Genomic DNA, 22,670 nt, shown 5'->3' with positions numbered 1-22,670 from the left:
AGAGAGTTAGAGAGAAGAGAGAGAGAGAGAGAGAGAGAGAGAGAGAGAGAGAGAGAGAGAGAGAGAGGTGCGTGGGTACCTATGAAGGCTAGAAAGGGGCTTTAGATCCCTCAGCGCTTAATTTACAGGCCATTGTGAGTTGCTGGATGTGGGAACTGGGAACTGAACTCATGTCCTTTGCAAACTGCAAACACCCTTAAAGACCAAGCAATCTCTTTAGACCCCCTTTTCTCTTAAATTAAATATACCATGACAGCGTTGTTGTTGTTGTTATTGGAAACTGGAGAGCTTAGGATATCCTTGAAACTCTAATTTTCCCGCCCCAGCATCCTGACTGCTGGGGTTATGGGGTTAAGCATGAGCTGCCATACCTGGCCCAACATTTACATTCTTTTTTTTAAGACCTATTTATTTATTGTATATGAGTACACTGTGACTGCCTTCAGACACACCAGAAGAGGGCATCGGATCCCATTACAGATGGTTGTGAGCCACCATGTGGTTGCTGGGATTTGAACTCAGGACCTCTGGAAGAGCAGTCGGTGCTCTTAACCACTGAGCCATCTCTCCAGCCCCAACATTTACATTCTTTAATGATTAATTACCGTGATGAATATTTTGAAAGGCACACAGAAAGTTTATAAACAAAAGGAAAAAATCTCCACATTATGCGCCTATCCATTGAGACATTTTCCTATCATATTAGTCTATGATGTTTAATTGTCATCCAGCAGGATGAATGTCACGGGAGGAATAGCTCACGCTGCATGAAATTCCATTTGTGGGTGTTTGTTCTGGACATCTGTGTCTGGTTAGAAAACTTGCTAGTGTTTGGAACAACTTCTTTTGTGTACTTTTTACAATTTGATTATCACTCACACGTGCTGGGCCCCTCAGTTACTTACATACACAAAATTTATCATCACCATTCAACTTAAAAATTTAAGACTCTGGGTCTTACATTTTATCCTCTCGTTTATAGTTCCTAGCACATAGTAGGCTCTTGAGAGCCCGTGGATTCATGAGTAAGATCTTGGGAGAGTCCGACTAGATCATGGCAGAGTTTGAGAGGATATTAGAAGTAACAGTGCCTAGATATTCATTATATAAATAAAGTCATTTTCATTAACTGAGTCCTTGCAGAGTTTTCTCAGTGTCATGGAATCAGCTTGCTATAAATCGTAAGTTATCCAATTAGGGAATTGGGAGCTAGAACAGAGATATATAAAGAAATATTGCTGGTTATAGTTGGAAAGTTAACTTGGAGTTCCTGAGGCCTGGGGATGTTACTCAGTAGGAGAGAGCTAGGCTTAATTGCTAGCACAGAATAACCAAACCAGACCAAAGCAAAGAACCAAACCAAGCCAAACCAGGCTGAAAGGACACACACAAAAATATATGAATTATGAAGCAACTAGTGAAATTGAGGAATTGAACCTTAGGTTTTAATCAATAATAATTTGAATTTTATATGCGAGTGGTGTATGATTCTGTATTGGTCAACACCTTTAAATTGATTGCTTTGATTGGTTGATTGCTTGATTGATTTCTGAGTCAGGCTTTCATGTAGTCCAGACTGGCTTTGAACTCGCTTTGTAACCAAAGATGATCTTGGACTTCTCCTCCCTCTGCCTTTTCTCCCGGGTTCTGTATTTTGGAATTACAAGTGTGTATAACCACAGCCAGTTGTCTGCAGCGCTGGGCAGGCACTTTACCAACTGAAATATGTCCTTAACCTGACAGGGTTGAAGCTAAATTAACAATGATCTAATATTACCACATTAATTAACTGAACTCTACTATACGGCAGATACTATCGTAAATCCTTCATGGTAATTATCAGCTGGAGTTATGAAATTAGTCTATTAATACCTTAGCATACCCAGTCCATATGATGCATTTATTACTAGGTCATTTATCCATCAATTCCATGAGATAAAAGTTATTACCCTTAATTTTAAAAGGAAACAGTATGTAGGTTACGTACAAGTGCACCCAAAGAATTTAACCTTTCAATGCTAAGCTGGCATTCAAAATCAGAGAGTCCCAACCACCAAATTTGTCTCTTCAACAACTATTAAGAGAACTGAAGTAACACAGATAGATGAATGGTGGTATGCTACTCCCCTGTGGGTGGACATAATTGTTATAATAGATGTATGCACTTAAATCATTACATCATCCTCCAAAAGATAGTTCTATCAGCCTCTTCTTTCCTTGTATCCTGTGACTACTTCTCATCTCTTTAATGGACACTAGAATAAAACACTGACCCACAGCTCAGCAGAACCGATACATGCCACTAAATGTGTCAATCTGCTCACCAATTCATCAGTTACATTTTTAGACTTACTTTATTGCGAATTAAATATGCTTTGGGGTGTGTGTGTGTGTGTGTGTGTGTGTGTGTGTGTGTGTGTGCGTGTGCGCGCGCATGTGCATATTTGCATGCAGGTACCTGTGGAGTATGGGAGAGTGCTTCAGATCCCTGGAGCTGAGGTTATGAGCAGTTACTGGAATTGTGAGCTGCCTAATGCCGGAATTGGGAACTGAACTCAGGTCCTATGCAAGAGAAGTTTATGCTTTTAAACCAGCGAACCATCTCTCCAACTCTAGAGTTTGCATTCTTGACCCTGAGTTTCCTAATGGGAATGGTGGCCAAGCATTCAAAGGCAGATAGTGAGACAAAGGAGCCTGTCTCATCTACACTATGACCTTTACATCATATGTATGCCAAACAGAAATTTTGAAGCAGTTTCAAAAAGGGACAACACACACAAAGACGTTATTTAAAAAATGACTTCTCTTGAGTCCTCTTCAACTCTGCCGTGGATCCCCTCTCAATGTACCAGTCCTGCTGCCATTGGTGACTTCCGAGATGAAAACCAGGAACTATAAATTGCCAAGAAACATAATCGCTCACCCACTCCCTTCTGTTTTAACAATTGTTTCAAAATGGAATCAGGGGAATTCCAACCCATTAGAAGTAGACGGCTGGAGGAGACACCCTTGAAGCTCAGGACTTTCCACATTTCTCCAAGGGACTTACCATTTCTAGAAGGCTCAGGAGCAGTTGGCTGTGCTTCCTCACAATGTTGTAGGCTCTGCAGCAGAGCTCCACGAAGTCTTGAAAATGCTGTGTGTTTTTCCCACCCTCCGTAATAAAGTACTCCATCTCTGAAGTAAAAATGAAAGGCGCTCGGTCCCTAAAAATAGAAAGAGGAGATGCCATGGTGTGTCCAGTTAATGCAAGGAGTTACTGCAACATATTTCTGCTGGATCTTTTTTCTAGTCTAGTGTGGGTTATCGCAGAGCAGTGGGAAAACTTAGTAACTGAGGACTTTGAATAACTGGGCTGAAGTGGAGACAGCATAAGGTGTGCTACAGTGTTCCTCTACACTGGGTGAAATGTTTAATTCCCAATTATGTTTGGACACAATGTATCTACTGAGAGAAGCTAGGCTCTAATGAACAGCACAAGGAGGAATTATGCCAAGTCCTCACTGGCAGTATATTTACTGACACATTTGGAGGTGATAAAACAGAATTTGAGTTTATAAAATAATAAGCCTTAAAAGCTATTTTCTTTCCCTTGGAAGGGTGACTCCTTAGGAAGAGAATTTGGATAAAAGTTAAGATATTTTAATGACGATTTCTTTCAGAAGATAATTTATGAAACAACAGCAACAGATGTAACCAATTCCCTGTCATATGCTTAGTGAGCAGGGAGTTTTAGAAACCAGCTTTAATTCATTTCACACACGACTCAGTAAACACGCTCAGCACACCAGGACAGTGCAGACCATGTTGTCTCACAACTCATACCGCCCCCTGTAGCCCAGAGGATGGAAAAGCAGCTCCCATCTCCAAAAAGTGTTAGACATGCTAATCCTGAGATGGAGCATTAGCAACTCTAGGAGAAGAGAAGCAGGGAGGGGGGTGGGGCAGGGACATCTTTATCTGAGGAGGTTTCAGCAGCTACATCAGTGAGGGCGATTTCACACCAGCCTGACCTAGATTCTTCCAGCAGCACCTAAATGGGGATACCCTTGTGGTTCAAATAGAATGACATATGTTTTGAATTTGACAGCCTGGGGTTCATGTAAGGTTGTATCAAATCACAACTGAAGAAATTGAGAGGGAGTTCAGGGAGCCTTTAGAATAGAATAGTGTCCTTTGCTGGTACAAGACTTTGCTGTTTTAATAAAAACATTGTCGAGGTAGAAATCCCACTGATGTGACTTAACTAGACCTTTCTGAACTATGGGAATCAAATGGAAAAGCTCTGTAAGCACACTTGAGGAAGTGGACTCTGGCTACCAGCCAAGAATTTCTCCAAACGGTGGTTGTACTTTTGTTTTTTTTCTTTTTTGAGAAATAACATTTTATCGTCCCCTTTTAAAAAATTGTATATTTTTTATTTACATTTCAAATGTTATCACCTTTCCTGTTTTCACGTCCATAAGCCCCCTATCCCATCCCCTCTCCCCCCTCTTCTATGAGGGTGCTCCCCCACCCAACCACACACCTCTTTCTGTCTCTCTGCCCTGATATTTCCCTACACTGAGGGGGTCCAGCCTTGGCAGGACCAAGGGCTTCTCCTCCCATTGGTGCCCAACGAGGCCATTCTCTGCTCCATATGCGGCTGTAGCCATGTGTAGTCTTTGGGTAGTGGTTTAGTCCCTGGGAGCTCTGGTTGGTTGGTATTGTTGTCCTTATGGAGTTGCAAACCCCTTCAGCTCCTTTAATCCTTTCTCTAACTCCTCCAATGGGGTCCCCGTTCTCAGTTGAATGGTTGTAGTTGCTTTAAACTGTTACTTTAAAGCTGGACACTGTGGGTCACACCTGAAAATCCCACTTCATCAACGGCTACACAGACCGTGAGTTTGAGGCCAGCCTAGATTACATGTTGGCTTCTAAATTAGTCTGGTCTCAGAGGTGGGATCCTGTCCCAAAGTGAAATAGTAAAACTTGTATTTTATAGTACTCGCTTATCATCAAGAGGGGTCAAAATAACAAAAAAGCGTTCCTTTGTCTTTGATTTCTTTGCCCAGCAACAGCTTCAGTCAAATGTGTTGAGCTCCGCACGGAGCAGAACCTCTGAAGCACCAGCTCTAATGCCTCTAACTTTGAGCGCTCGTTTTGCTATTGGTCTTCCCTGGCTTCATGCTCGTCCTGTGATACACTTTATGGGGCGGTGCTTCAGCAGGGCTGGGAGAAGAGATGTTGGAAACACGAGCGGAAAGCACAGGGTCTGAATGCGCCGTGACTTCTTTCTCTCTTGTTTAAAATGTGTGCCAAACACGGAGAGCACCGTGTACTCAGGAGCTTCTGTGGCAGGAGGAAGCTCGGTGCAGAGAGCCCAGGCCGGAGACCCCGCGGTTCAGATTTCAAGTCTGGGTTTTGTGTACCACTCGATCTTGCCCTTGATGAGAGACTTACCAACTCCATTCCTAAATTTCATTCTTTATCAAATGGGCTGGAAACACTTGCTTATTGATATGGCTGAGAGGATCTCATAGCTAAAATGACAGAAAAGCACTTACTACATAGCAAGCACCCGATACATTTTAGATATCACTGTTGTCTATTACCACGAGTCTTCAAACAGCCACCAGTGTTTGCCAAGCTGAGCCTTATCACAACTAAGGCTCCTTCTGTCTTCTCACTCAAAAGTGGCATCGATTTCTAACTTTCACTTTAACATTTAAATTAATCCTGGTTTTATCACCATAAATTGCTTGGGTGCATGGGTCCTTACACGGGCCTTTTATTTCATCATATTATATCGTGTACTGTTGCCGTTTGCATTGTTGCTAATTGTGGTCGCTTGAAGAATAAATGTGCCCATAGGCTCTCGGTTTAAGTATGTGGTCCTGGGTTCATGTTGCTCTTTGGAGAACCTTTAGGAAGTGGAGCCCAGACAAAGGACTACAGCTCTGGGTTTGGGCCTTGAAACCTGGGAGCCCTAACCCACTTTTTACACTCTCTCCACTTTGTGTGTATGTATGTAAATGTGATGGGCCAGCTTCCCGCTCTGTGAGCTCGCCATGCCTTTCGGAAATAGGGGCTTCAATCCCTTTGGAGCCACAAGCCAAAGGAAACCCTCACTATTCTTTAAGTTGCTCTTCGTCCTATATTTTATCACAGCAACAGAAAATTACCTCATGCACCAGATTTTAGGAAAGTTTTAGGAATATTTTAGAATAGTATATTATTTATTATATAAACAATTATAAAATGTTATTTTAGGAATATTCAGAAACAAACCCACAAGATCCCCCCCGCCCCATCTTATACTATTTTTACTATGAATTGAACCTTGGAAATAGTTTTGGAAAAATCTAAAATATTATAAATTCCTGAACTCTTTTTAATGAGACAGATATACTTTTCTCTTTTCAGCCGATAAAACTACAATTGGCCAAAATGATTCCTCTTAGAAAGTTTTTGTGGTTCCATGAAAAAAAATGACACTTTTGTCCCTGCCAATTGCCATGAGAAATCAGGCACAGAAAACTCACACACAGGAACCTGAAAGAAACATCCAAACAGGAGAAAAATGTAAACTAACACTAATACTAAAGAAACAGATTTCACTCTGCAAACATCACAGTTGAAATGGTCTGGGAGCCCAAGAAAATAGAAGCCTCCATCTTTCTTTGCATTTGGTGAATTTCATAAAAATAAGAATTGTACTAGAACTCTTCTGTAAATGAAAGGGAGTTTTATACACAACAAGGAGTCTATCCGGTCCCTGTACAGAAGCTTTAGCTGTGCTGGGGTTTGATCATTGACTGAGGATTCAACTTAATTCTAGATGTGTGTGCGCGCCCGATTTTGTGAGCGTGCATGTGTGCACATGCGTATTTGTTTGTGTGTGTGTTTTCTCCTCTTCTCTTCCTCCCTCTCTCACTTTCCTTTCTCTGATGCTTTAATGCTGACCCAGTCATAAAGATTAAACTGTTTACCTGCAATAAATCTTCCCAGGGCTGGGAAGATTGCTCAGTGGGTAAAGGTATTTGTCACCAAATCTGTTGATCTGAGTTAGAAGCCTGAGAACCATGTTATGGGAGGGGAAAACACTTCCCCAACTTGTCCTCTGAGTTTTTCTTGTGTACCCTGGTGCACACATGTGTACAACATAAATAATACACATTAATTTTTAGAAGAAATATTCCTTAATAGAACCTGTTCCTTGCTGAAAGTCTTATGATAATTTTAGAAGAAAAAAACAACAGCAAACAAATGAATTGTATGTTTTTCAGGAGAAAAGGAAGCATCTCTCCTTCCTTTATACAGTCTCCAAATCTGAAACAATATGATGATGGTTTTCTGTTACAAACAGCAAGTAAAATAAAAGTAGCCTGTATAGCGACGAGCTGGTGATAATTTAGCATTTACGTGGGGAGACCACAGAGTATGCTTGTTATGATTCTTTCCTCGTGGTTCCATAATTAACTTTTGTATAAAGGTATGACTAACCTTTCCCCAAAACTAGCATTCAGTAAAAATGCTGAGAGTGCTTTCCAGATTTCCAGCAGACAGAAGGAGTGGCCTGGTGATTTAAAAATGCCGATGCCCTTGGAAATGTAAGAACATATTCTAAGGGGTTGGGGATTTAGCTCAGTGGTAGAGCGCTTGCCTAGGAAGTGGAAGGCCCTGGGTTCGGTCCCCAGCTCCAAAAAAAAGAACCAAGAAAAAGAAAAAAAAAAAGAACATATTCTAAGAGGTAGTAATTACTGAGGAGATAAATTTATTCGGTCAAAGGAATGTTAGGTATGCATATTTGGCATTTACTGTTATGTTTGTGTCAGCTCCCCATGCAGACATAGAGCAGTTCTGCATAAAGCATTAGTGTCTTAAGGTCACTGTGAGAAGCTTTGCCATGGTTGCTGCACTGAGGGCTCCCTCACTGAGGGTCTGCTGCTGCTCATCCTGTGACTCGAACCTAAGAGGTTACCCACAAATGTCAGAGCATGACAGCTAACCATCAATGGGCTTCACGGAACCTCTGCTCTACAATATACAGGTGAGGTTAAAGAGCTTTCGAAAGCACTGTGTTGTGGTCTAGGAATATAGCTCATCCACTAGACTGTCATACATAAAGTCTTGAGTTTCATGTCCAGGACCTCATAAATGGGATTGTGGTGGGACCTGCCAGTAATCCCAGAGCTAGGGAGGTGGGGGATCAGGAACCCGAGATCTTCTTGGCTCCTAGTAAGTAAGTTTGCAGCCTGGTAAACATGAGACCCCGTCCTGTTTCCTCTCCACAAAAATAATGTTGGTATATAGACAATTTAGATGTATTAAGTAACAACAGTAATGTTAATAAAGGATCGTTCCATCTGCAATATGAAGAGAGATAAGAAGGGTGTATTTGGACAGATCAGATGAGATGCTTTGTAGAAATTTTTGATTTCATATGATATTATTTTGTATTAGGATGAGGGTTGTGGCATACAAATCCAGAGAAGTGGGAAGACTTAAAACGGATTTCAAAATTGTAAGTGAGAAGGGGTGATGGCTTGGGACAGGAGGGAGCAGGAGTGTCATGAAGTCCAGCTTCTCTTCCTTGTGTAACAGGAAAACTGAACAGCGTCATTCAGAGGGGTCACCACTCGCACCCAAGTTACACCAGACCCACCTTGGAAATTGACCAATGCTGATGACCAAGATTACACAGCACATGTTTCAGGACCTTAGACAAAAGATCTAGGCTGGAGGTAAAGTCTTGCTGGTCTGATGCTGTCTTTCCTTACATTACCCAATGAGTCACGCTAAAGTCCCTGAAAATGACAGGCAAACCACTGAGCCATGTCAGGACACAAGAAATAACATGATGATAAGTTTCCTGAACGTCTCCTGTCTCATAAGTTCTAGAACTGGACCCAAATACATTGGTGATGCAGAAATATCAACATACATATTCTGACCACAGAAAAAAGAAAAAAGAGAAACAGACAAGAAAAACTGTTCTCTTTACCCAAAGAACCAAATGAAATAAAATGTTTTTAAAACAAAATCAAAATCAACCGCCCCCAGCCAAATATTTTTAGAAGAAATAATGATTTCAATTCTACTTGCACACCCACGCATTGCCTCTTACCAGGCTGTAAGGTGGCACCTTTGTCTCTCAGAAGGGTGCTACCACTGGGCACCAGCATAAGAATACAAACGTTGGCCAATGGAATAGGATTTGCAACACTGAAACAAACCTATCCAATTGGCAACTGTGGCAAAATCGTTTCTTAATGATATTGTGAAAGCAATTCAAAGGACAAGAGGTAGCTTGGGATACAATTCGGTATCCATAGACATACATAGAAACTTCGATCTAAACTTCATACTTAAAAGCAAAAACCAACTAAAAATATAAATCCCAAAGCTATAAACTTGTCATAAAAATAAGAGAAAGCTTTGCGACTGAGGGCTAGGTCCATCATTTCTGGAATTAAGCACGTTATTAACATTAGCAAAAACCAATGTCAATAGGATGCATAGTCAATCAGAAGTTATGGAAAATGATCATTGAAGGTGTTATAGACAATAAATAATTAGCATGAAGAATATAAAATATTCTCACATTTCAATAGTTTAAAAAGTCAAATGATATAATTAGGAAGCAAAGATCTTAAGAGACGTTTCATGAGTATGTGAAGATAATCAATACGCACATTATTTTCCTGTATGCAGATCAGACCTAAAATGAAAGAGTAGAATAGCACACTTAGCCATATGAGTAAAAACAAGAGAAGAATGGGGAGAAACCGAACTCCTCATGCTGTCTGGTAGAAGTGTATGTCACATGTCCCATTTTTGGCACATTATTTTCATTTCCAAAAAAACCTATTTGTCTTCAGCTTCTTGAAATCTGCAGCAATATACAAGCAAGGGTAACCCAAGAGTCACAGCCCTGGCCCTTTATCTGAGAAAGGAAAACTTGGGATTCACGAGCTCCATACATGAGTTGTTCACAGTAGCTTAAGGGATCCAGATGTCCTTCAACGGATGAATGGCTGAACAGACTGCACTACACTCAGAGTGTGGAAATGTTATTTGTCAATCAAAAGGCACAGCTTTGAAAACAATGGCTTGGATCGACTCTCCTGAGGAACTATAGTACAGCAAAAGAGTAAAAATAGAACTTCAGTACATTTCAGATTATTCTATTTATATAACATTCTAGACATCCCAGAACTTCAGAAATGAAGAATGGATGGAAGTCTATCCTAAGATAAACAAGAAGTAGGGTTGTGGACTACAGGTAATCAGGTGTATTTGTGGTACCTTGTGACAAATTATAATTCTACAAGATGTTACCATTGGTAGAACTGAATGTGCATGCAAGATCTCTTTGTCTTGTTTATTATAATCATATGTAAATCTACAACTATCTCAAAAGATATTATTAATCTTTTTATCGAATTATCTGGATACAGATGAAAACAGTATCATAAGACGTGAGAGAAACAAGACAAGAGGGAGTCTTAGAGAAGCAAGCATTTGATGGCTTAGGAGAAAGAAGCCATTCTGGAGTAGACCCTGAGAAGGCCTTGCAGAAGGCTGTAGAAGGGTCGTTTCTGAGGTAGTGTGATGCCTTCAAGATGGCATCAGTTAACACTGTTGACTGAAGGGACTCATGTCGGCACAAGACACCCCAAGACCAAGCTCTCAGCACAAAGGAGATATATTTGCCCCAGACAGACACAGGGCATGGAATAAGAGAAAGACAAGGGATAGAGGGAGAAGGGGAAGGAGCCAAGGGAGAGGGGAGAAGGGTGTTTGTCTTAGGGAGGGGGCAACAAAAGACTGCCTCTGGATAGAGAGTGGGCAGCCATGACATGGTCTGTAGGCAAATGTCAGTCTATAAAGGTAAATGGGGAAACCCCGTGTTAGAATGAGTTGGTTCATTTTGATTGGGCATGTTTTAATTAGGTGAGCCAAAGGGGGCTTTTGATTACTGAATGTCATCCATACTTTGATAGCTGCACCTTGATGGTCAGCCTCAGAAGAACAAAGTTAGCTTTAGGAATTTAGGAGGTAAAAATCTAGCAGGTTTTGTTTTAGCAAATGCAGAGGGAAGAGAAGAGTGAGGCCTGCAGAACCATTTTTGCCAGGCTCAGGCTGCCTAGAACCCCGTCATTGAGACCTGATAAGCGGGGAAGAAGGAGCATGTGTCATATTCAAACCAGCACAGGTTCTATCAAATGATAAAGAATACATCCCATTTGATAAGCTTACAAAATGAATAGTAAGGTGGAGAACCCACAGGAAACATTTCCCGGAGGGAAGCTAAGCACAGCATGAAGCCTGTGGGCCGTGGGACAGAGTTATTTGACCTTTGAGGACTCAGTTTATCCAAAAAGATGATTTGAATAGTAATGGGCAAATGTGCAAGGAAAACACGGTTGCTGAGACTACAACGGTCATCGGAAGAGGAGAGGTGCACGGAGCTGAAATGTTTGTTTAAGAGGGAAACGAGGAGGTTGTGATGTTAGTAAGTGTGGAGAGCTTACAGTCCACAGTAAAGCCCTCTCTGTTGGGGTGGGTTTGCCTTCTCAGTGCAGTGGGGGTGGGAAGAAGTTGGTCTTCTAATTAGAGCACCACAGGTGAGAGCACAGATGTGTTGCAGAGTGAAAGGGCAGGGTGACCACAGGACTGTAGCATCACTGAACGACTCGTGAGGTGGTGATGTGCTGGCTGTGCAGTGCTCCATTCTAGCAGTGCAGGGCTGTTGGGTTCTGACAAGCTTCACCTCTGCCACTCCATGGCTACTCACAACAGAGATAGACCATTTCTCTCTCCTTCTGCATCCAACCCCTTCTGTGAGTCTCTTTCTCTCTCTTTCTCTCTCTGTCTCTCTCGGTCTCTCTGTCTCTGTCTCTGTCTCTCTCTGTGTGTGTGTGTGTGTGAGTGTGTGTGTGTGTGTGTGTGTGTGTGTGTGTGTAGACCAGAAAAGGATGTTGAGGTCCTGTTTATAATTCTTCATTATATTCTCCTAACAGAGAGTTTCTCATTGAACTTAACCAGCTAACCAGCAAGCTCTAGAGACATTCCTATCTCTGCTTCTCAAAGTGTTAGGGTCATGCCCACACACACGACCATGCTTATCTTTGTGTGGAAGTCCTACAGATTTGATCTCAGGTCTTCATACTTGTCCAGTGAGCTTTCTTACCTAACTAGTCACCTCCAAAATCCATTCACCCTTTTAAATTGTTTAAATGCTTAACTTTTTATTTGAGTGTGTCTGCATGTGTGTATGTACACATGCTTGCCTAAGTGTGTGTGTGTATGTGTGTGTGTGTTGTGTATGTGTTGTGTGTGTGTGTGTTTCGTTACCTCAGGGATCAAACTCAGACTATCAGTCTTTGTAGCAAAAATGTCCTTACCTACTGAACTAAATCTTCAGCCTAGCAATCTTTAAAACAGAGTCTTAATCACTGCTTGAAATCTCTCCACTGTCACACACCCTTGGAATAATTAGTTGTTCAGTAACTTTAAGCAATTCCCATTAAGGGTGACTGGTAAAGAATATGTAGTATCCATGATTTTCTTATTAGGTTTTGGTAAGATACCACGTTTCAATGATGCCTTTGGGCCTTGGACTATAATATAGATACATCAGCAAGGCATACCTGGCTGTCATTGAAATTTGTTTTTATGAATTTCAAATGTGTTTGTCCTCAAGAAATACCATGGTAACAGTAATGTCACCCATTGCAGTGTAATGGCCCCAGTTGTAAATGGGGAGTTAAGGGAATGGACGGAGCGCACTAATGGTAACAATGAAATGTGACTACATGAGGTGCTATATCCTTAAACGCATGCTTCTGCTTGCTGAAATTCCCTTTACATACACATGCCCACACTCAGAAACTAAAGGGCTTCCATTTTATTGAACACTGCATATTCACAGGTGTGCACACACATGGGGGTTATGTCATGGCACGTATGTGGAAGTCGAGGGACAACTTGAAGAAGTCAGTTCTCTCCTTTTATCGTGTGAGCCCCGAGCTGACACTCAGGCTGTCAGACTTGATAGAACACACATTGCCCACTGAGCCATCTCTCCAGCCCTTTAGAAGGCTTCCCTTCAAAGACAGCAAACATGAATTATATTAGGCACAAGAATTCCAGAAGCACCGTTCTCAAATGTTAAGTCATGTCATCTAGATAATACCATTGGGCTTCACCTCAATGATGTAGGATGGTCTCTGGTCATTCTAAAGTCTATAGACTAGTCTGACGTTTATGTCACACATCCTAGGAATTACTATTTCTACCCATTTAATACTACTATTGCAAAAATAAACGCAGTGTAGAGTTCTGCCTGCTTTGCATTAAACAGGAATAGGCACATGTCAAAGAATGTCACCCTGACTACTTCCACACTTAGGCTTAGCTTTGGCATTTTCCGCAGTTCAAACATCCTGTAAGGCATCTGATTTCAGGTTTTAAATGTATGGGTTTAATACACATCACGATGATAAATATGTGAGGAATGTAACATCGGGCACTAACCAAAGAAAGTTTCACCTGTCCCACGGCAGGGGAGAGCAAGCTCTGTTGGGATCGGTGAGAACTGGGAGCTTCATGGTACCATCCAATGGTTATGTCACCAATGACTGGCACCCTTGCACACACTCTAACAACTGCGACTACTCTGCCTTTGCTCGCAAAACAGAAAGTAATGGCGTTTGCCTTAAATGTTTTTTTTTTTCCTTTTCTCGATTCATGAAACTATCACGTGTCAAATACAATGGAAGCTTTCAAGGCTATTTTTGACCATTTTCAAAGAATACAAGCCCACATTCCATGATGTAGAATACATGCTTTGTGCCTGTATCAAAGCCACAACAATCTGTAGAGAGCTACTGGCTTCAATCCCGGTGATGGAGTCAGGGAGGGTAGAGCTGGATGGAAGTGCCAGGCTCCAAGACAGACTTACGACCATAAACGTGTGTCTGTTGGGATCTATGAGCAGCACAGCGCTACTTCCTTTACTGGGGAGACTGATGAGAGTCAGTAAATGGATGCACAGGGAGACTTCAGTCTCAGGATTGAAAGATTCGAGTGTCTGAATGATATACTTGGTCCTCGGACTGAGATTCAGGACTAGGTAATGTGACACACTTTGTCACTATTATCAGGATTGTTTTTATTGCTTCTGTGAAGTTGAAATGTTTTGGTCACCGAGAGATACCATAGGCACATTGAGATGCGCCGTTTTAAAGATGTCTGAAAGCTGTACACTTCTCTAATCACAATGGCATCATTAGCGTGGCCACAAATGGCTTTGGTGCCCTCGGGATGCTTAAACGTACCTTTTCCTTGATATCACAAATGGCCTACATTCCAGAAAGCATATTTTCCTGTCCAACAGAAGGATCACACGTCTCTTGTCTAATATCCTCGAGTTAATTGGGAAGGCAAATCTGGAGTCTCCATTGAGTAGGATAGAGCTTTGTGTAATTAGGCAGCGCGGGAAGGCCACACATGAGCAATATAAGAACAGTGTCAATGTGAGCACACGATTACAGAATGAGCACGGAAGCCCATGAGATCGCCAGACTCTAAGCAATTATCAGCGGAGGAGCGCTTCAGTAATAATTTCCTAAATGCAAAATGTTTTCCCTCCTGTCTTGACTCTTGGACAAGCACTATGAGTCCTCAGTCTCCTGGAAGTCCCAGGTCTTAGTAACTGTTTAGTAACTTTAGGTACTGAGTCAGGAGCTCCCTTGAGGCTCAGCACATCCTGTCTTTTTGTTAGAAAGGGGGTATGCAAAGCAGCGACCTCCGCAAAACAGGCCCTCTCAATATGTCTGTGTCCCGAATTTATGGTGAGGCAGGACTTAGGAAGGGCCAGGAGACTGAATGGGTCTTCACAATTACTGTGTTTTCCTTGGAGTCCTAAGTAAGGAAAGTGCACGGCCATGATTTCCATGGACTCCTGGTACTTGCTGGGATCAAGAATTGGCCTGTCTGTGAGGATGAGTTCATTAATGCTCTAATGTGTCAGTGAGAGTTTGAAAGTAGGTAGGTCTAAATGGTCAAAAGGGAAAAACAGAGATGAGCCCAAGTCACTCCTGAAAGCATTTCTACCACTTGTAGGTGTGGTCTACAAGAAATAAGGCTTAGTATTTCCTATTAAGCTCAACATGGAGTTGTTCACCCAGAATGAGACACATGGCATTTTCTCCTTCATCCCTCCCCACTCCTCTCCCTCCCTCCCCTTCTCTTTCCTCCCTTCCTCCTACCTTTCTCCCTCCCTCCCTCCCTGCCTTCCTCCCTTCCTCCCTCCCTCCATTCTTTCCTTGCACACCTTCCACCCCTCCCTTCCTCCCTTCCTTCCTCCTTGCTTTCCTATGGTGGGAATTGGATGTGTGCTATACACATATTCCACCATGGCGCTGTATCCACAGCTCCTTTTTATATTATTTACTATGCTCACTTTAGAGGCACGTTTGTAGACTTTCCTTAAAGACTAGACTTAGAATGAGGGCTAAACAAGATGACAGTGAAAGGTGCATTGATCCTTAGCCAGGAAAAGAAGGTAGCACAGGTGACAGGTGTGGCCTGCAGAAGGCAGCAGGACAGGACAATCAGCCTATATCACTCTCTCTTCTCTCTTTTCTGTTTGTCCTCAAACTTTTCCCAGTCAACCCATGTTTCTTTTTTAAACTGAAAACCTTCAGAATTTTCTTCTCAAAGAAAATTAACTTATGAGTTTATATCCTATGCCAAATTCCATGCTATAATTATTCCCGTTATGGCTAATTTCTACCTAGTGATTAGTGATGCCATTAGGGACATTGTTGAGAAGCAGTACCTAGAATGGGCTTTTAAGCCTTGATGACATGTGCCAAAAATGATACCACAGGATAGGAAGGACTTGCTGGAATACATTACCACCCATGTAGTATATATTTACATATATTAAATTGGTTAATCTTCAGACAAAAGTCCACATTATTATAGATGAGAAAAATGAGGTATAGAAAAAGAACTTACTATTGCATGTAAAGTATATGATAGCTGTAGGATCAAACACTGTCTTTTACACACACACACACATACACACACACACACACCTGAAAATACACACATAATCACACACGTGTATCCCCAAAACACACACATATAAACAAACACACAACTACATGCCTTGAAAAACACACACACACACTCACATACACACAATCACACATGCATATGCCTCAAAACACACACACAAACACACACACACACACACACAAACACACAACCCAGAACTAACTGCTCAGGGTGGCATCACCCACAATGCACTGGGCCTTCCTTCACAAATTAACAACCAAGAAAGTGTCCCACAGACAAACCGCAGGCCATTTTGATGGTGGTATTTGCTAAGCTGAGGTACTTCTTTCTCAGGTGACCTTAGTTTGCATCAAGTTGATGACAAAAACTAACCCGTATGCCCTCCACAATGAATTATTGGCAACTGATGGATTCTAGGGAAGAAAAAGTCATTGTCTACAGTGCGGTACCAGATATTGAGCTCTTAAGGCTCAAATGGGTTGTTCCAATAGCGTGGCCACACAGAGTAACCAGTTAAAATTAATGGGTCACAAAACAAAGCAAAAAAATGTATGGATGTGGGAAAGGAACCTATAGGGAGACCTGAGCAGGGCTGACAGGAGTGCAGGGATATGAGAGGAGGTGGGTAGTGGAACTAAAAGGAATGAATTCTATCCATTTTGAAAGTGTCAAAGAAAATCAGTAAATAAGACTGGGGAAAATGAGTTAGAGGAGCAATTGTGGCTGCAGATGGACTGCTTCTTTATTTCTTCTGCCTTATAAGAGGAAGTTATCAACAAGGGGTGGTCACATTCAAGCCTGACGTTATTACTGCAGTCTCTCTTACACGACGAAGAGTTAACTATCACTGTTACCAAAGAACTGACTGAAGAAGTGATTGTGGGTGCACAATTTCATAATCACTTTTATTTATGACTTTGTTGGAGAATTGGAGAAACAATGATTGAGCAATACTTCAAAAGAAAATCCAGTTGGCTTCAGGAAGCTGGGAGATTCCTCTTTATTTCCACTGTAGGGATTAAGCAAGAAGTCTCCAGAATCCTTAAGCAATCTTGGGGCTGTGATGCCCTTTGATTTAATCTGCTGGTGTCAATCCTTTTTAATCTTCCAGTTATGTTGATTAAAGGGGGGCCCTTCTTTGTGTCCAGGATGTGAAAGCCTTCCTGTTCACTGTAGCAAATCTGTGTTTGTTTGCTCAGAAGGCAGGTTGAGACTTCTGTTTCCAGCAGTCTCAGCTCAGGGGAATCTTCTAATTTCTTTGTCTCCCCAGACTCTCCCCGCCCCCTTGCTACATCTTCATGGACTGTTCATTGACCCCCATACCTCTGTCTTCTCTGAGAAACCTCTTTAAAGCAGCATGCATGTGCCAGGCATTTTCACCCCAAATATTTGCTTTGTAGTTCCTATGAGAAGTTCTTATTTTCTTCTGCCGTGTCTTTGTTTATTAGTTTAATATTGCTTTTAGTTACTTTTCTCATTACCTTGACCAAATACCTGGAGAAGTTTATTTTAACATTCAGTAGAAAGGAATAGAGTTTATCGCAGAGGCTCAAACATGATGGCCAGAGTTGTGTAGAACCCCTCTACAGTCAGGAAGTGGGGACAGAGAGCACACAGTGGAGACAGCACAGAAAACCTTAACTACCTCCACCTCCATGACCTCCTGAAGGTCCCAGAACCTTATAAATAAGAGCCATCAGCTGTAGATCCAGATGCAGGAACCGATGGAAGGCTCTTTGCACTCCAACCACAACAATGAAGGAAGCCAGGGTTGTACAGTGGTTTAGCCAGCCACGCATAATCCCTTGATTGCTGGTCACTCACTAAGCGTGTGAGGAGTAATTCAAGACGAGGTCAGGTTGGACAGTTGGCTGATTGTATTATGTTTAAGATGTAGGTGGTTATCCCCTACAGGCAACATACCCAATGGATCGAAACCATCAATTCATGTATAATTTCCCAAAGTTTATGAGAAAACAAAAATATTAGTTGAAACAATTAGTTGGAATAGATTTAGTAACCCATGGAGTAAGGCCAACTTAGTTTCTTAACATCTTGAAGAAGCTCTCTTCTGTTAATAATTTACTGAAAAAAGTCTTTTCTTATTAGACTTCTATTACTGTGGGGGATTTGACGCAAGTTATTTGCTAGGCCTCTTTGCAATTACATGCTATATATTATTTAGGGCATTGCTTAATTACTGTAATAAATGTTTGTGTACTGACCTTTTTATACCGCCAAATGTTTGTGCGTGACCCAAGAATTTTCCAAAGTCAATATGAAACATGTGGCCTGACTTTGTCAGCATGATATTGTCATTATGTCGGTCACAGACTCCCAAGATGAATGTCACCACACACCAGCCAGCACAAGAGTAAAAAAAGTTCCTCAAGGCCTGTCAGTTGAAAAACAGTGACACAACATGACAATAGTAAAGAGGAAAAAAAGCATCTGTAATTATCGACTATGTATTCTATTACTTTTATATTATCTGTCTATCCATCTACCTATCTATTACAGATCTTTATTTCTACTACCTATCCACCTATTTATTTGTGTGTATGTGTGTGTACACATATGTACTCTCTACCAGTGACCTAATCTATCATCTATCTATCTATCTATCTATCTATCTATCTATCTATCTATCTATCATCTAGCTAGCTATCCATCCATCTATCTATAATCTTCACCATCCTGTCAATTTCTATTATCTATTTCTCTTACATTCTATAAGTCATTTAGCAACAGTAGAGGAAAAGTCAGGGTACAAAACAGAAGAAACTTTAGCAAAGAGGTTTATTTATAAAACTTGAATATTGCGTACAAAAAGGAAGAATCTACTGTAAGGAGTCAGTTTCAGAAGGCCTCGTCTCTGGATTGTGGTTTCTATGAGAGGGATATGTGAGTGAAGAAGTTTTTTGTTAATAGCTAACAGCTTCACCCGAAGGAAAAGAACATGTAGAGATTTTCATCTAGTTAATATGCCAGTTAAAGCAAGTCATTCTCACGTGGCTGATGAATGAGGGAATTAGAACTTAAGGTGGATTTAATTTACTTTCCCATAAATCACAATATCCAACGGACCAGAGCATATTCTTATTTAACTATATTACTTAAAATTAGTTCCAGAAGAACAAACCTTTTCATAATCTTCCTTTAAGTGGTTGTGCTGACTGAACCACTTCTTGATGGTGTTTTCTTTCAGGGGTCCTATCAGCCCAGAGTGCAGATGGATCTTAGCAAGCGTTACAGCATCAGGCACCATCTCTATGAATCCTGGATGATAAGGGAGAAAGGTTAAGGGGACCGTTTTTGCTTTCCAGGATGAGCAGCATTTAGACCACGTGCCTCACTGTGTGCGGTAGCAACAGTTTGTCAGCACTGCTTGTACTGCTTCTTTCCTCTCACACCGTCCTTGTAGACGCCCTTACAGAGGGCTTCTGATCATCCCTCCCAAGTCTGATCAATCTGAATACATTGTTTCCATCAGATCTATCAGAAGCAGCTTAATGTTTTTCTAGAACTATGGTTAAAAAGCCGCCATAGGTGGTCTCATGGGAGCTCCGTGGTCACTAGAAAAGCTGGCTGTCACATGTCTGGGGGTGCAGGGTCATGAACCTTTACAGGAGGAGGTTCACATTTGAATAGCAAATGCAAATTTTGCCTTCAGTGAACAAAATATAAATCCCTCAATAAACATGTCAGATAAACGATAAAAATCTCAATTCATAGTGCTGAGAAACGGTTCATTCATAAAGTGCTTAAAAACCTGGGAACTGATGTTCAAATCCTCATGGAATTGTATAGAGCCCATACAGTGGTGTGCCTATAAATGTCAGCCCTTGAGAGGTGGTTATAAAGCAAGATGGGTAGCTAGACTCCCATATCTGAAAGCTCTGGATTCAGCAAGAGGCTCCCTTTGTTCTTTTCTTCCTCCCCTTTCTTCTCTGAATTTCATAGGTCCAGTCAATGTTATTTATATGTGTGTGATTTTTGGAGCCATCCATGGTAACATGGAAATCCTACCAGTGGATAAAATCTAAACAAAAAAAAAAACATCACTCACTGCTAATAGTTCTTTAGTACAGGGTGGACGTGGGCATTGCATGTCTAGTCTGTGCTTGAGTTTTAACTGGCTTGATACTGTGCAGGTCTTATGAGGGTAATGCCCAGCTGCTCAAGTGCATGAGGACAATGGCTGTGACAGATCCCAGGACTGGGGGATAGGAGGGGAATTACAGGAGATAAAAAGGGAGCAGACACAATCATATTTCATTGTTTTCATGTAAAGTATCTCCAGAACTTTTTAAAAAGACTATTCCTCTATATGTAGATTGGAGAGTGAGGTGGAAGCTGTTCCTCCTCAATCTTCAGCTTTCACATGAATGTTTGTACACATGCATGTGCACACACATGCTAGAACATGGATATACACATGAGTGCACACACACACACACACACACTTTAAAAATAGAATTCCTTTTAGGTTAGTGAAAGCACTACCATTAAATGTTAGCTTTCTCAAGGTGAACAGAAGGCCTGGGGATAGCCACATGCACTTTCTGTGGCAGACACCATTAGGGAGATGCTGTAATAATGATTTTATTTAAAAGGGAGCACCTATCGATTGAACTTAAGGAGGACCTTTGCCTCCACAGCCATTCATCCATCAAGACATTTCATTGTGTTCGTAAGGTTGTTAACATGTAAATATTTTCAAGACCTCTGATTTTCAGTCTATACAGGAAGACAGTTTAAGTAGTATTTCAAACTCTCCCAAGATGAATATCCCCCAATAACTCTCCAGGCACTGCTTCATAAATAAAATCACTAGAATAAATCGAAACCTAGACTTTCTGATGTTTGCAATACTTACAGTAGTTAAGAGTTGCACAATCAAACGCTTGGAGGATGAAGGGAACCAGAAAAACTCTCTGACCACAGAGAGGGAATAGTAAAACCGAATGCTCTTTGAACAATAGGTACCCGATATGCCCTGGGGTGGAATGGCAATGCAGCCTTGTCTTCTGAAAACGACGTTTGTTTTAGTCTCTACTTTTGTTGAAGGCGTATTCTGTCAGCATAATTCCCTCTATAAATCTTGCCATCACAGAAGGCTGTCGGTACACAGAGGGGAAAATAGCTTGTCTTCTGCGGTTTGCCACTTTGGGAAAGCCTACAGTTGTTTCTTCTGAATCTCCTGATTAACACTGAAAGATTTCACCTGGGTTGCATGCTGAGATAACAAACAGACACGGGTAGATGGAATTGAAGCATTCCACTGGGACCCAGCATTCATTCAATTTCTAAAGCACAGGTGATCTATGAGCAATGAGAAGCACAGCCTGGCGAGGCCGAATTCATTTTAACTTTTCCAGCAGGTTAGGATATGGAAGAATTAGGTTCCTTCTGTGAGACTAGGAAAGGTGGAATTTAGGCTAGGACAATTCCAGTGTAGTAGGAATCAAAGGCCGTTCTTAAGAAATTGGAAAATGTCTGGGGGGCCACTTGGCTTGGAACAAGGGGCCCCTACTATTGGAACAAAAGTAGCTTGTCTCTGGTTTACAATGGTTCCTTCTAAGTCTCCCAGGGGTAGAGGGAATTCTGTCTGCCATTAGAGGTGACCTCTCAAGATATAATGGCTAAGACACTGAGGCTGCTGCTGGAGCCTCAGGAAGAGAGGTGCTTCGTGGTGATGACTCCTTTGCAACAATGGGTTTAAATAGTAGATCTCTTTGAATTAAAAGCGATGACTATGTGCCTTAGAATATTTTTCCAGAGTAAGTGAATGAAACCATAAGCAGATAAAGAAAACATGGTATATGCACAACGGACTTTTATTTACTCACAAAGAAGAATGAAGTTATGCTGCTTGCTGGAAAATAAATACCATGAGAGGTTGTTATATTGAATATATGAATACCATGATGAGATATATTATGTGAGATGAGCAAGGGTCAGAAAGATAAATGGTATATATTTTCCATTTGTGGATCAAGCTTTTTATAAATATATAAAATTATATATATATGCATGCATGCATACATGTACATATACACATTTACATACACTTACAATACACACACACATATACATATATACATATATATATCATATGACATGCAAGGAGAAGAGCTTCAGAATAGAAGGAGACTGACATGAAGGGGACAGGAGGAAGGGAAAGGAGAGGGAATGAGGTAACTAAAATACTTGATGTGCTTTAAGAAAATGCTCTTTATTGAGCCCTACAACAGGAAGGGTGAATGCTCACCACCAAAACATTTGAAAAGGAGAAAGTAGCGTAACTATGTAGGAAATCCCAAGGCTCTGTTCAATTACAAGAATTAGTGTGAAATTTGCAAACCTACAGAATAAAAACACTGATACTTTCTGAGACTGAAACTGATCGATTGACCTAAACCATGTAGTCTTTCGTTCCATATCTATGTTTGGTTTTTACAAAGGAAAAGAAATACTGAGTTATGCTCAAAGTGTGCATGTTTGTTCATTTTGACTGATTTTTTATAGCTATTCAAAATTCTTTTAGAATTTAAATGCCAGTTTTGGGCAAGGGAGATGGCTCAGGAAGT

At 41.2% G+C, this 22,670-nt stretch overlaps 1 protein-coding gene across 2 annotated transcripts in view; it reads right to left on the bottom strand.

Moving 5' to 3' along the window:
- The window catches only part of Pik3c2g (phosphatidylinositol-4-phosphate 3-kinase, catalytic subunit type 2 gamma), a 367,852-nt gene that overhangs the window by 95,338 nt on the left and 249,844 nt on the right, over window positions 1–22,670 (bottom strand). For both annotated transcript variants that reach the window (NM_053923.1, XM_039106948.2), the window contains 3 exon segments: window positions 3,050–3,206; window positions 18,303–18,472; window positions 19,220–19,356. In NM_053923.1, the coding sequence (NP_446375.1) occupies window positions 3,050–3,206; window positions 18,303–18,472; window positions 19,220–19,356 (464 nt within the window).

This window comes from Rattus norvegicus, chromosome 4 (assembly GCF_036323735.1).
Source record: "Rattus norvegicus strain BN/NHsdMcwi chromosome 4, GRCr8, whole genome shotgun sequence".
In the NCBI taxonomy this organism is placed as follows: domain Eukaryota; kingdom Metazoa; phylum Chordata; class Mammalia; order Rodentia; family Muridae; genus Rattus; species Rattus norvegicus.
Note: the sequence above shows the minus strand (reverse complement) of the source record. Positions and strands in the feature narration are given on the sequence as shown.